Source organism: Eucyclogobius newberryi, unplaced genomic scaffold (genome assembly GCF_026437365.1).
Source record: "Eucyclogobius newberryi isolate DKJ021-1_F unplaced genomic scaffold, fEucNew1.0.hap1 SCAF_15, whole genome shotgun sequence".
NCBI classification, from domain to species: domain Eukaryota; kingdom Metazoa; phylum Chordata; class Actinopteri; order Gobiiformes; family Gobiidae; genus Eucyclogobius; species Eucyclogobius newberryi.
This window is the reverse complement of record NW_027315779.1, coordinates 4,351,954-4,372,323: the sequence shown is the minus strand read 5'-3', so window position 1 is coordinate 4,372,323 and position 20,370 is coordinate 4,351,954. Positions and strand designations below refer to the sequence as shown.

The window sequence follows — 20,370 nt, the reverse complement described above, 5'->3', positions numbered from 1 at the left end:
TCCTGCAGATACAGAAACGTGTACAAACTTTTCAGATGGGAAATCCCAAAATAACCTAAACCCGCGTCCCGATGTTGCCTTTGAATCACTTTGAGCCAATGACAAACCTTCATTGAACCAAACTAAAGCCACATTTCACAGTCATTAGGACAAACATGAATATCTCAGTACATTCTAGCTTTATCTCGATGGTATTTTAACACTGCACCGGGACTGTGCTGAAATGAGCCTGAGAATGTCGAGGTCGACGTTCGAGTACTGCACAAAACTTCAAAGAACAAAAACATAAACCACAAAAATGGACCGAAAAGAGTGTATGCGGCTCAAACCACCCCGGCCCTTTAATGTCAGGGACTTGATCCTCACAGTTTGCTGCTGCTCCTATTGAGAGTCTCCTCACTTTCTCTTCTGTTCGCGGTGGAGGAAAAGAACGGCATTAATAGCGTTGTGAAAGTCTGTTCCAGCACTGACCAGAGGCGTGTTTTAGCCAAATCCCCTCAGGTCGGCGCCATCAGAAAGCCTTGATCAGAACTAATCTCTATTCTATCTCTTTTATTCGAGGTTTTCTTAAGAATGACCCTTTTCATACATGTTTTAAGCCCCCTGAACTCAACTCTTGTGGATTATAGTTGTGTGCCTGTTATGTTTGACTGTTTTCTTTTTGATTTTATCCCCAATATTCTCGATATGCCTTCAACCTCTATTTACTATTGCCTTATTAGTCATGTATAAAAGTGCACAACATGGACTGCCAATTAAACAAATCCAAACCGCAACAACAAAATATCTCGTGTCCACTGGGTTTATGTTCATATTTCAATGTTCTGTCTTATGTTAATGCTGGTGCACATTGTGAACAACTGCATTACATCCTGATCTTAAAAAAACAAGGCAAATATAATATGTATAATTATAGTTTAAAAAGTTGTTTTTGCATAATCTGGATAACGATATCTGGACATTATGTGACTATTGCACCAGGACTGTGCTGAAACGTCCCTGATGAGGTTCAATCTGGCACATAACGAGAACGGACCACACAATTAACCACAAAAGGGCAGAAATATCACATTGTATCACATTGGCAGATTACACTGGACATTTCTGCCTCTTGTTGAAGTCATTTTGACATTTTTGCATATGTTACCCTGCTGTCTGCCCCATCACATGACCCGGCAGCGTGGGTGTTACCTTTGAGTGGTTTGGGGATGAAGTGTGCTGCGGCCTTGTTCTTCTTCACGTGGTTCCCCTTCATGATCTGGCCCTCTTTGTTGAGCCCCAGGTACCAGGCCCGTCCCGACGCCTGCTGCCGGTACATCATCGACGAGTAGGTGACGTAGTAGTTCTCAAAAACCGACTCCTTGAACTTACACTCGGGCGTAAAATGCTCCTGAAGGGGAAAGGGGAGATGGATTAGAGATTAAAAAGGAGCTGCTGGGTTGTAGATGGAGCTATGAAAGGAGGCTGTGTTAAAGTCCTTGTTTGTTTCCATATTTTAATTTAGTTTCGGTTTGAACCAGTGAATGAGCGAGTCTTGTGAGTTAAAGAAGACCTGTTATGCATCTTTCTGCTGTATAGTTATTATCTCTGACACTTGAGGTTCATCATTTTATCATTTTGGACATTTTAAATTGCGATATCGAAGTGCTGGTTTCACTTCAGTGGATTTGTCTCATTTGTGCCGCTGCTGAACCGCAAATTAGCACATTGTAAGTCATTTTTTTCAGAGCGAAGGCATCTTGAAAACTGAAAAATATGAGTTACTCGAACGTGACTCACTCCAAAAACAATCATCACATGGTTAAAATCACTCAGAAATAGATTTTGCAGACGCTATCATTCACCGCTAAACTCCACTTTCATATTGTGTCTCATCAGACCAAAAAACAATAACTGAACCAGAAAGTTATGGATACAAAAGTGCACGGATTGGAGAGTCTTTGTGTTGCATTGTCCACTGTATCCACCAACAAGTCAGCGTCAATCTGAAGTCGTACAAGAAGGAAACAATCGACAGGTGAAGTACAATTGCTAAAGCTAAATGTATTTACAGGTAGTTTTCAGCTATATTTTATGTAATCACTAGGTATCTCAAGATTATTTGGTATCATTTAATCAATAATTCAGATTATTTGTGTCAGCATAAAAATCAATAAAATAATAATATTGTGGCATTTTAGAGATATTTTCTATTCAATCTCTTATTCCAAAAAAGTCAAGTTAAATGTAAAGTGCTTTTCGTGCCGCATTAACTTCACTTTTTAAGAAAATAATAAGAAATAATAAATGATCAAAGCTGGGTATGGAATGAACAGGAATGAATGAAACGACGGGAATGAACAAAAATGAAGAATTTGTTTGGTCACGGTGTTAAAGGTCCCATAACATGCAAAATCGACTTTTCAGAGCTTTTAACCTTCTTACATTGCTATTTGTGCGTCATATATGTACCCAGAGTGTTTTTTTGATTGATTCCCGCAGTGTTTAGCTATATTACAGACTATCTCCTTTCCTCCAATCTCCAAACTGACGGGCGGTGGGGCAAGACCGCGTCATAAGGGCAAGCACGCGTCAACACTATTATCAATTATACACTTAGGATAGACTACGAAACATGAAAAAAAGCATGTTATGGCACCTTTAATAATTGTGAATAATGTTTTATTCTCACAATAATGACATCACTAACACTATATGTCATGACGTCCTGAACTGTCCTTTTATCATTTCTTGTAAATTGACTTACTTTGTTTTCATGTCATGCACTTTTTTTTCCCTTCCGCATGATTTTATTTTATTTTTTTCTCCAATAACGAGCTGCATTACTGTGAATAATAAAGCCCTGGTCCTGTTACAAATCTAAAGGCGTGGCTGTCCGTCCCGTCGCTCCCGTTCCCGCTCTTCAGCTGCGTATCTCACATCTCCAGTTGTAAAATTGGTTTGAATCTTAATCCGGACCATGAGCCGCGCGGAGTCTCTCAGAACAAACTGCGGCTCTCAAGATCGCTGACATTTGCGTTTCCTTATCCCCGCGTCTCCATGGCAACGGCTGCTCCCCTGAATACCAACCGACGCCACTGGAGGAGGCGGCGGCGGCGACAGGATGATGCAGAGTCGAACGCAACGTGGTCCGGCAAGTTTCTCCTGGAGGGTCCGGACGCGGCGGGGGAGGAGGATTAGCGTTACTTCATCGCAGAGGTTTACAAAGTACGGCTGCCAGGACGTGGACGGTTGTTATGGGCAACAGTTTACATCACGAGTTTCAGTTTTTAGTCAAGATCCACGACTCAACGCGTTTGTCATATCACGAGATACAGTGAAAATATCAATATATAGTCGTATAAATTGTACTAATTTGAAATATAAGTGCTAAATGTCTAATTTAGATTGTTCATTCTGTTACTCCAATGGCTTAAAGGGCACGTATTAAGTCCAATTGACTTTAATGAGCGTTTAACCACAATAGAATGGTGTTTTCCTGCATCATTAGTTTATTCAGAGCTGTATTTAAATTGATTCATGCGCGTTTGAGTAATCCTCTGTTTTCACCTACTCCCTGTCTCCTCCCACCAATCTGAGCTTATTTATACACATTAAAAACAACTATCTCTGGACCATATAGATAAGATAAAAAAAAAATGTCACGTAACGATTTTTCAGCCATAAAAACACATGAATTAAAATCCGTCGCTTGTTAAGGTGATATTACTATGAAGAGGCGGGGCTTATCGCTTCTGCAGGTTTGAACAGGAAGTCAATGAACCGGATTCTATTATCAAGCTCAATATTGTGGTTTACAATAAAGAAAATATAAAATTCTGATCTACATATGCAATAGTTTTATGATGAAAAAATAGATATAAAATGTGTTCTTTACATTTATTCACATTGCAGGAGGCATAGAGTTTGAGTTGAAGCGTTTGTTTTTGGAGAGGGTCCTCATCTACAGCTCTTTCTCACAGAGCGTAACCACAAACCAATAAGACGAGCGGGCAGGTGAAAGGAGCGGGCGTCATGCTGGGTCAGATCACAATATCGCCACCGGCCGCAGGCGTCAAGATCAAATTACACTTTTTGTGGGAGACCTTACAGTTCCAGCCTGAACTAAAGCGTCGAGGCAGAACGTTCCAGAGTTAAGCCTCTGCTAAATGCTAAATTTGAATAATTCACAAGTTTGACCTATGGAAGAAGACTGTAGCTGTCCACGTCACTTGACCGTCCTTGTTCTCACCGAGTTAAAGCTTCACAATTGAGCAGAAATAATGAGCCTGTCGCCAATTTGACTTTTAAGTAGCGAGTTCCAGACCTTTATTCAGTTTGATTTGTGGTAAATATGTCTGCAATAACAAATGTCCCAAAATGTAATGCTATAGAACAACTAAAGCTTTATCATTTGCTTTATTAATTGAAAGTCATATTTTCTCACTGAACATGATCACAGGGGTGAGTTTGTGGCTAAAAATGACTGGTTTTACTTAACTGAATGTATCGTTTTGTTATGTATGTGAGAAGTATAATAGTATTGCCATTTTACATAAGCACTATCTATTATTTACAAAAAGAAATGTGGCTGCAAACACAATACTGGAAAAACAATAAGCGTGTGTTTCTCTGCTGCGGGAGACCAGATCCACTGATACGAGTTTATGACCAAAGCAAATACAAAACTGTTGATGTAACAGAGGCGTGTGTGAAGGAACAGAGTGTGTAATATTATACTGCGAGATTGTAGGCTGTGATGTACAAGTAAAACGTTATGCAATACACCGTTTGTATTAAACATTTCTTCTATCTGTTTGTGTGGTCGACAGGAGCAACATGAAGGGCACTATTTTGTCTGTTTGTAATGAAAGATTAGAGATTGTGGGGACATATTTGGCTTGGCTCAAAATGGCGAGTTGTAGGTCTCGTCGTGAGTACATTTACAAGGCCAGTTTATCGATAGATTTTGAGAGTATCTGTTGTATTTTATTCCTTTTTCAACTCATTTTGGCCCTTTCTTGCACAATTTTCCTTGCGTGAACAATCAGAAATAAATAAGATGTGACTGTTTGTATGATATTTCAAACGCCATAAATCCAGCAATGATCAGATTTTGTGTGATGGGGATAAAGATTAAAGACGAGCTGCGGTTCATATCAGGCAGTGTCTTATGTTTTGGCCGTAGAGTGAGCCCTCCTCTTACTGCGTCTACGATCAATCTCTGTCAAACATGTTACCAGAGTAAACGCTCCGTCAAAGACACACGGAGGAGCTCAAACGGGATCATTCACTACCGTTTCCAACACAAAGACAACAGTAAAGAAGGTGTGATTGAAGATATTTAAGAAGATTTTTAGATTATACACCGAAAAATATATACAGAAAGTAATAATAATCAAATAATCAAATACTACTAGAGCTATTTGCAGAGTACCCGCGTTAGGGGGTGCAAAGGAGAGACAAAGATTAGGAGGTACTCAAGACACAAAAGTGTGGGAACCCTGGTCCAGTAAAGTCTGAGACCAGCTCTCTTTCCTTCAGTAGAATTTAAATTATTGCTCTTTTCAGATGTCTAAATGGCCGAGCGGCGCCATGTTTCAGTGGATCGCTCTCCTCTTCCAGCTGGAGAGAAACTTGTTCTTTTTAAATGTACCAAAAACTCGCCTCTTTCTGTGACAAGTTCTGGAACAATTCACCACCAAACAAGAGAATCCCAGGCTCTTAACATGTTTAAATCGTTACTGAAGACCTTCAATGGCTGAGTCACACTCCATGTAATAAATATGTTTTTTTTATTTAATAGTTTCTTCTAGCTTATTCTTCCTGTTCTTGTTATAATAGTTTGTATGAGCTCATTCTTGTTTTTGCATTTTATTTCATTTATTCCCCGTCGCTATTCACCTTATTCTAGTTCTACACAGACTAAAGAGCCGTTTTCAGGCCGCCCAGGGAATCGGTGCATTGTTGACTTGTTGGTCACACAAACATTGGATATTTTACACAAATCAATGGACTTTGTAGCATGTTTTAGCAGCGAAACTTTCCCCTCTTTCTCCATCTAAACCAATAGAGTTCCCACTGGACAGAAAGTGTCATTACAACAGAAGTGACGATCACGTGAGAAAAGAGGGGGAAATGGGCGGGGCGGAATCAGGTCAGTACAAATAAACTTGACCTTTTCACTTGACCTTTGACCAGCTTTTTGAAATCTTATACTTCCCAATGAAAAAGTAAAGTTAAAGTGGCATAAACTGTTTGCATTTAGCTTCCCTTTTTTTGTTGAAATTGAATAGAACTGACAAAACGTTACCTTTAAAACTGTCATTATTCTTATTTTATTGTGAAATGAATAATCCAAATGATGAATAAACCAAATTATGGTGACCTTCCAACAACAAATCCAATAATATACGGTCACATCTTCATGTTTGAACAAAAGTGACGCCACAAATCTGAAAACTGTTTCACATATTGAAATACCGGTGCAAACGCGGCTTTACACTGTGACAAGGATGTTTGTTTTTGTTTGTCTGTGCCTCATTTCCACTCTTCCCGCCCACCACCTCCGCTTCTCTAAAGCGCGCTGCTTACTGCCGCCTCTGCGACCCGCCTGAGCTCACGCATGCACAGGCTCTGGTCCATAATGCAAGCACACATCCGATTGAGCAAGGAAACAAATGTGAGTAGTGAGCGCGAGCTAAATGGACGCCGAGTAATCTTCCCATCGCGGTCGGGGCCGAAATCGATGCGGAGAAAACCACAATATGAGACCTCAGATAAGCCGACAGCGGAAGGGCAGTGCTGTAGTTTGGTATCGACGTGTTGATAGTCTGATAATGTGCGTCTGGACAGAGCCGAGCAGACTGTCTTTAATGATGGAGTAATGACAGAGGACAAAGGGCTCCGCAGACAATTACACTGATCCAACAGGACTTTGGCTTAGGAGATGCTGGAGCTGTAGATTCTAATTTTAACATTTAGATAAAAGTATTGTCGCTCTCACAAACACTTTGGCACGTTGTCAATATTCGCACGCACGACTTTATGAGCGCGTTCACGGCTTTAGAGCAGCTTTGTTCGGACGGCAGAAGTGAAGCTCAGCTAATCGGAGTCCTCTGTCGGCTCTTACGTTTGGGTTTACGAGAGATTAAATACTGAATCGTCCGATGCAGACAGCATGCGGCGATCTCATTTTGTCACATTGCTCTTCACTCAGAGGAAAAACCTGAACTTGCTCTCTTTTATAAAACCTTATGTGGAATTCTTGCGACGAGTCAAAAGGCAAACTTAGACGCGTGTCCTCAAACCAGGGAAGTGTCATTTTTACACTTTTTACAGGTTGTAGGGGGGGTGTGACGGAGGGGGAGGGTCTTATCCAGGTGATAATATAGATCCATGTCTCAAACATGCTCATTTCTTATCCCTCTCACTGCAGATCGGCTTTTTCCTCGACTCTAACCCGCTCATTTCTAAGTTGCTTTTTAAAGATCAATGTGTTTTTTAAGGGAAAACAAAACGCCTGTAATTAAATGAATGTGAGATGTTTCAGGCAAAGCAATAACATCTCTCCGTGGAGCCAGGAAAGTGTGGCAGACGCTACACTAGAAAAGTCACGAAACCGTTAACAAGTTTGATTAATACTTTTGTTTATACAAGACTGGAATAAGTTAACACCTATTTTCAGTAGCGCTCTCGGAGGACTCGGATGATTGTATAACCCGGCTGATAGCGTAAGAATATTCATGGAGGTCTCAGTATTCTCTTGGGCTTCACCACCAAAGTCAATGAAATGGAAAAAAAACAACCCTTACACTTTGGGGAAGTTTGACTTTTATATATTTATTCAATTTTGTCCACCATCTGATAAAAGGGAACTCTAAAGCTGCTTGATATGCTGTACATAAAAATAAAGCTGTAATCCACTTATTTCCAGTCAAATCCACCATTCTGGACAGAGTCAGGGTCCGTTTGAACCCAAAAATGCAAAATACTCTAAAATAAAACATTAATAGGCTTTGATATGGATTCTTTTCTTTCTTGATATGGACATTTTTGCTTTATTACAAGTCATTTTGAGTGAATTTACCTTCAACTTTTAAAGGAGAATTGTAATACCCAAAAGCTGCTCATTTTAGTGTCACTCCAATCCCTCCAGTCACCAGCTGTACTCATTCATATAACAAAGAAAAACTAGGTGTTTTTCAGAGCTTGTTTTTACTTATAATTGGAGTAAAACAGACATCAGAATCCAAAACTACAGAGTCTCATCTCCACAAAGGCTCCAGCTCATTGTTTGTGCTCCAGAGGTTCAGGAACAACTTCAGCTTTAATTGGAGGTCATTTTTTCAGGCGTTTTAGGACAAATAGGCCCCTAAATTAAGCAATAGGTTTACCTCCCAACAGCCTCCTACAGCAGACGCACAACAGAAAGAGCTAATGTTCTTTACCCTCAAAAACATTGGTAGCAGGACAGAACTGCATTGTTAAATCCACTGAGGACCTAATTACAGAAATACAAAGCAGACAAAAAACATTAATCACAATTGACGGCCTTTTTTTCTGTCCAAAGCGCCGTAGCAGTACAATTCTTCCGTTTGAAAAGTGAACACGTTGTAGCTGTCCTTCCGCAGTTTGCAGCCACCACGAACGCGACATATAAACAGGGCATATGCGTGCGTCTGAAACCAATTGTTATTCACGAGCAGGAGCAGTGTTCCCGGAGCCACAATGAGTTTCTAAGTGTCCAGCTCTCGACGGTAGCATGCACGTGCAGGAGAGCCGTGCCTTTGAATTGCCCATAGGGACCGAACGCCTGTGTGTGGACGCCCGTGTCTGTCTGTGCGTGTCAGCCCTTGATTAAACGCCAATTGTCCAGTTCCGCGCCGCATCGCTTCACCAAGACAACCTCCCTCCCCTGCGCCGCTCATGGAAATAAGAGGAGAACGCATCTGTGTGCCGCTTACGGAGGTGTAGAGGAAGCCTTCGTTGTTCATGGCCAGGTAGAGCTTGGTCTGGACGCCTTGGATCGCCACCACTCGAAGGCCGACGGGGATGAGGTTGAAGACAGCTGCGAAGCAAGAAGACAAGAGGAAAAGATGTATTATTGGACGATTAGGGCTATAAACTGCACCACTAGGGATGTGAAAGAACTAAAATGACGCAAGTCTCCCTTTAAGGATGTGCAAGTCATCATCTTTCATATCAAGACTGAGATTTAGTCATTCATAATTGTCAGTGGCGCCCAGAGCTAGTCTTCTGTCAGGAGAAGCAGATTTCAGACTTTGTGTGAACTGGAAATGTAAAAGTGTGTAATGTTTATGAATATAGAAAGTAGGAATGTCAAGATTATTTGGTTAATCTGTCATTGTGATTATTCAGGTCAGAATATAACATTGTGATTATTCAGGTCAGAATATAACATTGGGATTATTCAGGTCAGAATATATTTATTTATTTAAGGACATAGCATTGGACATTGGTTTTAAGTGTATATAGCAGAATATGCTAATTTTCAACACCTGTACATTGGGCCAATTTAGAGTTGCCAATTCTACATGTCTTTGGACAGTGGGAGGAAGCCGGAGCGGTATCCACAGTAACACAGGGAGGATATGCAGACTCCACCCAGAGAGATCATGTGATGTTGGTCTGGTCTTTGCCACCCCCTATAACATTGTGATTATTCAGGTCAGAATATAACATTGTGATTATTTAGGTCAGAATATAACATTGTGATTATTCAGGTCAGAATATAACATTGTGATTATTCAGATCAGAATACAACATTGTGATTATTTAGGTCAGAATATAACATTGTGATTATTCAGGTCAGAATATAACATTGTGATTATTTAGGTCAGAATATAACATTGTGATTATTCAGGTCAGAATATAACATTGTGATTATTCAGGCCAGAATATAACATTGTGATTATTCAGGTCAGAATATAACATTGTGATTATTCAGGTCAGAATATAACATTGTGATTATTCAGGTCAGAATATAACATTGTGATTATTCAGATCAGAATATAACATTGTGATTATTCAGGTCAGAATATAACATTGTGATTATTTAGGTCAGAATATAACATTGTGATTATTCAGATCAGAATATAACATTGTGATTAATATTCAGGTCAGAATATAACATTGTGATTATTCAGGTCAGAATATAACATTGTGATTATTCAGATCAGAATATAACATTGTGATTATTCAGATCAGAATATAACATTGTGATTATTCAGGTCAGAATATAACATTGTGATTATTCAGGTCAGAATATAACATTGTGATTATTTAGGTCAGAATATAACATTGTGATTATTCAGATCAGAATATAACATTGTGATTATTCAGATCAGAATATAACATTGTGATTATTCAGGTCAGAATATAACATTGTGATTATTCAGGTCAGAATATAACATTGTGATTATTTAGGTCAGAATATAACATTGGGATTATTCAGATCAGAATATAACATTGTGATTATTTAGGTCAGAATATAACATTGGGATTATTCAGGTCAGAATATAACATTGTGATTATTTAGGTCAGAATATAACATTGTGATTATTTAGGTCAGAATATAACATTGTGATTAATATTCAGGTCAGAATATAACATTGTGATTATTTAGGTCAGAATATAACATTGTGATTATTTAGGTCAGAATATAACATTGTGATTATTTAGGTCAGAATATAACATTGTGATTAATATTCAGGTCAGAATATAACATTGTGATTATTTAGGTCAGAATATGACATTGTGATTAATATTCAGGTCAGAATATAACATTGTGATTATTTAGGTCAGAATATAACATTGTGATTAATATTCAGGTCAGAATATAACATTGTGATTATTTAGGTCAGAATATAACATTGTGATTAATATTCAGGTCAGAATATGACATTGTGATTAATATTCAGGTCAGAATATAACATTGGGAACAAAAATCTATTCTCCAAAAACAACATGTTTTTATCCGTCTGTTTATGAGATCATATTATTTGTTAACCAAAAGTTTGTTTTAATAAAGATAGACTTTGAAAGAAATACAGCTAAATAAATGATTTCACTGTTGTTTGGTCAATAATCGTTAATAATCGTGTTTGTTTCTTTTCAATATCGTGACATCCCTTATTCAAAGTATTTTTATTTGTTAGTATGTTTTTTTTGACAATTTTGTGTTATTATTATATGTTTTTTTAGTCATATTTGCAAGGATGATGAGATACATTACAATCAATGTACATAAATACATACAAACATAAAAATATACCTGCCATGTACTAAATAAATCAAAAATAGAAGCCGGTAGTAACAAGTCAATTGAGACAAAAGTTGGTGTAGGTTGGTCTTTTGCAATAGCTCTAATTGTAAAGATCTTTGAATATAAATGCTTAGTTTATGCAGCAGAAAGCCAGAAAAGTGGCTTGAACTCCATGAACAATAATCCATATCCGCATGAGTCTAGTGCCTGAGGCTTGAATGACATACAATCCAAACGGCTCTGAGTGAAATGTGCAAACAAATCACGCTACAAGAGCGCCACAGAAATATTGGTGCAGAAGAACAATAATTGAAATTCAACTCATTCCAAGGACAAAACCAGAACGCAACAAAAACCAAACAAAGTGTGAACCAAAACAGAACCAGGACTACATTTTTATGTCAGATTCCAAATAAAAACATGACTTTAGTTTGCAAAGGCACATTCACAGCTTATTCCCGATCTTCACTTATTGTTTACGAGTCTGAACAACTGCTGTTATTGTGAAAAACTCCTTCTGGAGCTACAAACGCCACTTTACAAGGTCGTCCTGGCGCTGAGGCATCAGGCTCCACTGGTGCAGCGTCGAGTGTGGAGTGAAAGGAGAGCGATATCAAAAAGAGGAAGCTGGTTTGAGTAAATATTTGTACGTTTTTGTGAAGACAAGAGCTACTTTCCTGGATTAGTCAAGCGATGTATTAGCCCGGCCTGCCAAGACACTTTTTCCTTTACCAAACACAGAGTCTGGGCCCTGGCTTTATCCCCACGAGTTCAGGTGGAAGATTGACAGGCGGATTATGCAAACAAGATTGGTCGCTCACGAGGAAAAATGACCACAGACGACTGAAAACGTGAGCTACATCATAGATTTCTGCAGAATCAGTGAGTGAAGCGCTAAACACTGGGCTTTTTTTTGTCGTTTTTGCACTCTTTTCCTTACCACCACCTCAAAAAGCGCGAGCAATCAGAGAGAAATCAGACTACTCACAGGCAGCAGATGTAACTGGTTATTTGCCATTTCAATAAGGCGACAGAAATCAGATAATGATCAGATTTTTTATGTAAACATAGCCACTGTTGAGATTTTTGCTCTAAATCTATGAGAAAAAAAACAAATAAACAACACGGCAGAAGGTTTTTGTGAGAGATCTTCGGTCCAGGTCCAAGGCTTATGATTTATAAACCTTCCCCCAAACATTTGTGAAGCGTTAAATTATTCCTGAGAAAATGTCCAGCAGACGTATGGCGCAGGTTGTGAGGAGCGGAGCCACTTTTTGCTTTCAACTCAGTGTTCATAACTTTTTAATAAACATGAACGGCTTAGTCTGCACTTGTAGCAGTTGCTCTAATGTTAGCTAAGGCTTGGTAAATTTTAATGTCATTTTTATGCTGTAACAGAGGGGAAAAAAGGCACTCGGGAGCTCCTATAAACATATGAATTGAATATTTATAGTAAGATTTCAACCCATAAAATCCAATCTAGAGCGTATTGTCTGTTCATGCATAGCTAAAAGTAAGACATCCATTCAAAGCGTATTGGTGCGTTTTACTGACATATACTGTGGGCAATGAACGCTAAAATAAAGAGGAGATAAGTGATATACAGAGGGTTACGCGACACACGGGGGCATTTTAGGCAGTTGTATGTATTGTGAACGCGTACTTTGTTTCACGACTGTTAAATAATGCAACTTTGGAACGAGCTCTTCACATGTACAAAGCTCTGTGTCATTTCTCCCTCGTGGCGCGTGCACGTTCGGGACGGAGACAAGCGTTGCTGAGAGGGAAGCACGTTGTTTAAAATGATCTGAAAACAGCCGAGCGTGAATGCTTTGATTAAAACGCAGGAAATGAAATGATGGAAACTCAACTGAATGACATCGCCGCCGATCAAAACGCTGACATTGCTGCTAATTGCATCGCTCCAAAATCACGGCATACATTTTTAGCGAGTCGCAAATGAGGACAAAAGGTAAATTAAATATTAGAAGATGGAAAAAAATGGTCAATGGAGACAAAAACAATGCAAATGCAACAGGGAAAAGGCAAGGAAACGGACAGAAACAGAGCCGGCGATCGAGGACTGGACAGAGATGATGATTGATGTTGGAAAAATGTAAAAATGACATTCATAATCGATTTGGAACTGGATAAATTTGATGGAGTTTGGACTAATTGGACCAATCATGCTGGACAGCTTTGATGTGCTGTTCCATTTACATCTGCGTGTTGAGCTCTCTGTGTCTTTGTTTAGCACGGGCGAGGTCATTGAAATACAGATTCCACTGTCTAAAGTCCTGCACGTATTCCATGACATAATAAAGCTAAAACAACAGTAACGTAAATATAGAGAAATGCCCAACTCAACTTGTGTTAAAAGCCACTCTGAAGAGATGCGTATTTAGTTGTCTTGTGATTCAAAAATAGATTAAATAGAATAGAGGGGTAGATGTAATTTTCAAAGGAACATTTTCCAGACTATAAAAGGGCATTAAATATTGAAATACAAGCAATACAACTTTAAATTGATTTCTGAAAGACACAGGGAGCAAATGAAGTGATAAGAGCACAGAGTAATGTGCTCAAAGCGTCGTTGCAGTTTATTTATCAAAGCGGAATCAAGACTGTAGCACAGGGACAGTACAGTACAGCGCGATGTCACAAACATGTGCACTACTTAAGTTTGTTTCTGTTATACATTGTGTTATAAATTGAAACTCTTGAACAGAATTGTCTCATCGTTCTCTATCAAACAACCTCCTGATAGTAGTTCAAAAGAATCCAGGTAAATGTACTTGAAGTTGTTCAAAACGCCAGGAGTAAAGATAATAATGCTGCTGTTTGCCTTTTGCGGTCGTTGGTGGTCATGGGAGACCCAACGGTATCCATGGCAACAGGTTACATCCAACAATATGTGACGTAAACAGTATTTTTCTATCTGTAAGGCAAAAGCAAACGCTTATTCCTTATAGAGTATGAAAGTGTGAAACCCCATTACATTTTAGTGACCGCAATATTCCTCATTTATTACATTTATTACATTTCAACCACCAACATTTTTATTTTGAAATGTCCATTTTTGAGAGAATACATTCATGCGTTACATACACACGTTAACTTTATGAAGATGTATTCGTGACATACCTTTTTTAGTATCTCTAAAATGCGGATGACGTCTCCACTTGAATATTCTTGTATCGTTCAGAACAGAACTAAATGTCTGGTTTCGCTTGTTGATTCTGCACAAATCCACACTGTGTTATTTGTATTTATGTATTTTCTCATGTTTCTTTCAGCACAAACACACATGTGTTAACCGCCTGTCAGTCCTGCTCATCGGAAATCGCAGAGACAAGATAGAATTCCAGATGATAAAGTCTTTGTAAAGTATTATATTGTAGTATTTTTAGCAACGTGTGGATCCTGGTTCAATCTTTGTTGCTGTGATACATGCACCGGGGATAAAGGCATTTTGCAGCTCTAAGAAGAAAATAGGAATCATCTAAGTGGTAATAAAGACTGATCGATGTGCCTTGCTATTATACTTTTGTCTACACACAGTAGTTACGGGAACGCTTCTGAGTGGAGGGAACACGACAAAATAGTTGCTGGATCTGATTAGACTCAATTCTCAGATAGTGTCCAAATCCACCAATTTTTCTCCCAAAAATCAAGAGAAATGAGAACACGAGGGATCAAATTAAATACAACAAACCGTTTTTTTGACTAGACGTATAGATTTAGTAAAAAATTAGAATGGCACATTAATTTAGTCAACTAAAATCTACAACAGTTTGATTCAAACAGCAAAGATATAATTTAAGTGTGATAAACGTTTCCTGGATGTCAAGTTTGTTTGAAGCTCTGGGACTGAAAAGTGGACCTAGGATATAGTCCACCCTTGTCCTTTTTTATTCATTTATGTTTATTCATTTAGTCGACAAAAAATGTCTACTTTTAGTCACTGTTTAAGTCGACGAAAATGCATCTAATTTTCGTCATAGTTTTAGGCTTTATAATTGCATTTTGCTTCATTATTATTAAGCGTTTGTCAGCATGAATATGACAAACTATGATGAAAGACCTCAGGAGATGGAGGAAGTGTCTGGGGAGTGGGAAGCCGGCGAGTCCCTGCTGCCTCCGCGACCCCGGATAAGCAGAAGACGGATGACGAAAGTGCTTTAATGGAGGAAATCAACACTGCCCCTGAGTACAGGAAGAGTTACCACGTTATTGCTCCTCCTATAACGACACTATTACTGTGCAGTGAAATATAGTGGTGCCAATGACCCGGACATTAACTGTGTGTGTTGAACGCAGTGATCAAGCCCCAGTGTGTTTCCTCGCACAGTTCACGACCTCCGTGTCACGTCTCCTGTCCAGGTGAGAGCAGCGCCGCTTTGGGCCGTTAACCTCCTTTGACACCAGACAGTCTCTAACGACGCTCTTCACCAATGAGTCATCCTCCCCGAGCCGCGACGCCTGACCTCGCCATGGAGCCACTATGGCATCACCACGGCGACGGAAGGGGGGGATGAGGAGATAACGCTGTAACCGGTCACCTGTCTCGCTCAGACAAATCCCCCAAGTGTCTCCGGCAAAACTTTTGGACTGTTTCTCTTTGTGATTTCAGCAAAACCAATTTCATTTCCACAAAGAGTTGCCAAGAAAACAGACATCCAGACATAATCAATCTAAAAATCAGATCGAAACTGGATGCTCATTTGAACAATTCTCAATACTGAAAGAAAAGGGCTTGTGTTGAATAGTTTTAGAATGATCTTAGGTTAGGAGATTAGCTTATGCACGACAAAGATGAATATCCTGATCATTATAGTCACACAATATTATGTCCATCCAACTGAGATGTGTTGAAACCGTAAAATGAATCCCAAAATGATAGAGATAGATCCTTATACCCGTATTTGAAAGTTTACAACATAAACTCTTTTGTTGCATTTTATTTTACTCTTATTAAAATGTTCCACATTGTGAAAACAACATTCACAATATTATCTACATTCAGATATTACATTTTCAATAAAAACGTCTCAAAAACGTGCAGTGGCAGAACAACTGACAAAATCCGTTTCTCTGCTTATTTTGTCTATTTCTTGCCTGTAGAGCTAAAATGAGGGCATAAAGTTTTTAAACATGTATTTGCTTATCTCTTTTGTTATTTTATTTCTTTATTACATGATTCATATTTGTTGTTTCTCATTTGATGGAGCTCTAATAAACTGGTCCTCGAGGGATGCATAAAGTCAGCTGAAATCTGAATTGATGATTTAAATGTGATCAGTCAGAGGTGAATGCCATATCCATTAAGCCACAGGAACAATAAAAAACGAATGTCAGCAAAACTTGAGATTTGATGCATAACTGACACATTAATGTGGCTGCCGTCTCTTGGCACTTACGTTCCTGAACCTTTTAAGCTTATTTTAGTTTTCCATTTATTAGTGCTGAAAAATTATAAAGTCTGTTCAACCCTAAAACCCTCTGTAGCTAAAATAGTCCAAGTGTTTGTGTAATGTAAGCTTCAAACAGTGAAATACGAGTGGAAATATGAGTCGAAATGAAAAAAACACCAGTGTAAAATTGTTCTTTACTGGGCATTTCTTTCAAAACATCTCCAAAAAGCTGTTAAGAAAATCCCAAAACACAGCATACAAGATTAAACTTCTTTGTTTTGTTGCCCTAACCTTGGTAATAGACATTGTTTTTGGCAATAATCTGATTTTTAGCTGACTACAATTTGGTTGACCCGTCACATACGAGTTTTGTTACGAGTACGTGTGTATTGCATAGGAAAGGTCATTGTTCACCAAAGCGACCTCCATCTAACTTTACCATCAGGGCTGAACCGTCTGCGAGTGCTTACAACGTGTTTATTTAGTCTGCTCAAATGACTTCGGTGTTGTTTAGTAACAGCGTCCCATTACAACTTCTTGACTTAGCTCATTTATTCGTCTCCCAGCGTCATTATATTTGCTTGGATGGAAACCCCAATCTCCAAATGCACCCAAGTACACAGTCTAATAATATGCTCATCTAAAAAGGGCTCTGAGTCACTTGATGCAGCTGAAAAAGTTGAGGCCTGATTTTGTCCTCGTATAAGCTCCGGCCGTATACAGTAGCGCTCCGCGGCTTCTTGCTTGGCCTCATTAGCAAAGCAAGTCACACTACGTCAACTCCGAAAAGGAAAATAGTTCTACGTTGTTTTTTGTGCAAAACAAACTACACACATGCAATAAGACAATTTTCTCAATGAAATACCGTCACTTATCCTTCAATGCCACTTCAGATCTTGTGCAAGGTTTTTTTTCTCAGGACTATCTCAGCTGGAGGACTTTGACTATTGTGTAATTATTGTATGATTTCTAATGGGCAATAATACGTTTGGGTCTTTTAATCGAGAAGGTCAAAAGCTAATCTTCTGTCAATAAAGTACGGAGCAGAGGAACAAAATATGTCTTCTTTTTGTGTTAGTTAAGGTACAGTTATGTATATTTTATTAATCCCTCACTGCCTTTGATCCTTTCCCTGCCGCTGGGGTGACCTGTCAGCAGCAGAGAGCAGCCGCCCTCCAGCACTAAAGGACCCAGCTCCAGGTCCAGTCAGGACCACTGTAGCTGGAGGAGTCCCTGTTGTACATGTTTTGGGGTTGACGGGGTAACCAGGGCGTGGAGGAAACCCAACCAGACACAGGTAGAAACATGCAAACACCACACAAAAATGTCCACTCAAACCAACAACTTTCTCGCTGTGAGGAGAGAGAGAGAGAGCCACTGGCACTGATCAAACTGTCTGGAGGAGCACTCCCTACTCTGGATGAACGGCTCGGAATCTGCCTGGATGAACTGTCTCTCCTCCAGAGTGGTTCTGGTCCACGTCGGCCCTGGTCCATCCACAGCCTGTCCCTCAGTGTGAGTAGGATCTCGTCTTCACTGTGGTTCTCATCCAGGTTTCTAAGTTTTCCCACAGGGTCTTGTAGTTTTTCCTTGCCAAGATGGAGGGCCTGAGGACAGGGCATGCTGGGACATTTATCCATATAAAAGTTCCTTACAGAGAGCCGTTATCGAGGTGCGTTGTTGACTTGTTGGTGCACATGAGCGTTGAACATTTGACACCAATCGACCCACTTTGTATAATATGAATGGGTTGAAAGTAGAAGTAGAAGAGGGCATTTACATCCAGTTTTTCACATTTTGTTCGTATAGATTATCCTCTAAATATCTGACAAACCAAACTCTAAAGTTCCTCCACACAGCCTCATATCTTCCCCCATTATTTCAGTTATATTCCCTTAAATGTTGCCCTTTGATTTCTCTGGGAGCAAAATGGTTTCACCCTTATCTTGTCACGCTTGTCAGTCTAGGTCGAATGAAAACGTCTGTGGTCAGCGCGGCAATCACTTCAGTCAAAACGGGACAGAAACGGTCGGATTCACGGAAGCTTGAGAAACTCGACCAAGTTTGAGGCCCACGTCGACGCCCTCAACGCGCTTCTCCCTGAATGACGCGCTGCACTGTGAAGGTGGATGTCAAATTAAAGCTGAAAATGGTCTAAAACGTGTCCAAAATTACCGCTTTTTAATGAGCCAGCGACTGTGTACAGTTTCTGTCTGGTGTCTGTGATTGGGACGCCAGAAGTGCTGTAATAAAGATCAACGAGGCAGGATTTTAATTGGATCTTGGTCCTTCAACTTTGTCCCATCGCATTCAATTTGTGGCTTCAACAAAATGGCCGTAAAGTCACAATCAAACTTTTTTTAAAAACACGGTGAAATGCACATTAACGAAACGCACGTTGTGAGGTCGTCGATACGTTTAGTTCTGTATCTTGTTTGTCAAAAAATAGATTCTAGTCCCAGTTTAAGCGCCACGCACCAGAATACTAATCACAGTGTTCAGATCATCCAGTTAAGGCTGCATCTATCTTTGCTAATTGATTACTCTAATGATTCCTCTTTCAATAAATCGATTAGTAGTTTGGACCACAAAATGTCCAGGAAATTTAGATTTTTTCTGGCTTCGACCCAGATCAAGCAGAAGTGGTGTCGCTTGAGTACATGGTGATCGAGTATAGCAACAGACGAAATAGGTTTATTATCAAAAACAAACAAATCTGAGCATTTCCTATGTCATAATGATGTAGTGGAAGAATCTCTTCTCTCGTCACATGGCATGTTTTGTAGTAGTGAATAGACCAGATACTAAATTAGTTGACAATTTCGATAACCACTTAGTTGCGTTATTCGATTACCGTATTTTCCGGTTTATAAGTCGCTCCGGAGTAAAAATCGCAACGGCCAAAAAATGCATAATAGAAAAGTAAAAAACTTACATAAGTCGCATTTTGGGGGGAAATTTAAGAACAGACATTTAATCTTGAAATGCAATTTAAAATAATAACAGATGAGAGAACATGGTGAATAGGTGTACGTATGCTAACGCTAAAACCTTCAGCTACATGACGCACAGACAGAACTGTGGTAAGTGTCTGGTATGTTAATGTAACATATGAACAGTTATTCAGATAACTATAGCATAAAGAACATGCTAACAAGTTTACCAAAGCATCACTTTTACCCCAAATCACTAAATCCACTGAATTCTTCTTCCTCTGTGTCACTTCTAAACAACTCCACAAACTCCAGAGGAAGAGGAAGTGCAGATTCTTCTTCTGCGTCGCTTAGAGCCGAGAGCGCCCTCTTGTGGTTGCCAGTGTGAAAATAACTAATAATATCACATATAAGTCACACCCCGGCCAAAACGATGTAAAATGGTGCGACTCATAATCCGGAAAATACCGTAACTCGTTTCAGCCCTAAACCAAGTCAAAGATGACAGTATGGAGTGTTCTTTGTGCCCGTTATAAGTCCGGACAAATGGATAGAACAGGAGAAGCATCAGGCTGCAACCAAAGCGAAATTACAATTGAAATGGTCACAATGCTCAAAACAACAACAACAACAACAACTACAGAATGTCCCGTCTCCTTGTTGTTCATTATTAAGTTAGCACACCTGCTGGTTTAGGCCGCAGCAAACATTCAGAAATAACCGGGTTCTTTAATTAGCCTGGAATAAGTTCAAGGTT

General features: G+C 39.4%; 1 protein-coding gene across 2 annotated transcripts in view; it reads right to left on the bottom strand.

The window, feature by feature from the left end:
- Positions 1 to 20,370, bottom strand: part of LOC140360523 (fibroblast growth factor 13-like) — a 59,327-nt gene that overhangs the window by 7,763 nt on the left and 31,194 nt on the right. For both annotated transcript variants that reach the window (XM_072445762.1, XM_072445761.1), the window contains exons 3-4: positions 8,946 to 9,049; positions 1,192 to 1,390 (exon numbers count right to left, since the gene is read on the bottom strand). In XM_072445762.1, coding sequence (XP_072301863.1) covers positions 1,192 to 1,390; positions 8,946 to 9,049 — 303 coding nt within the window. The remainder of the gene's footprint in view (positions 1 to 1,191; positions 1,391 to 8,945; positions 9,050 to 20,370) is intronic.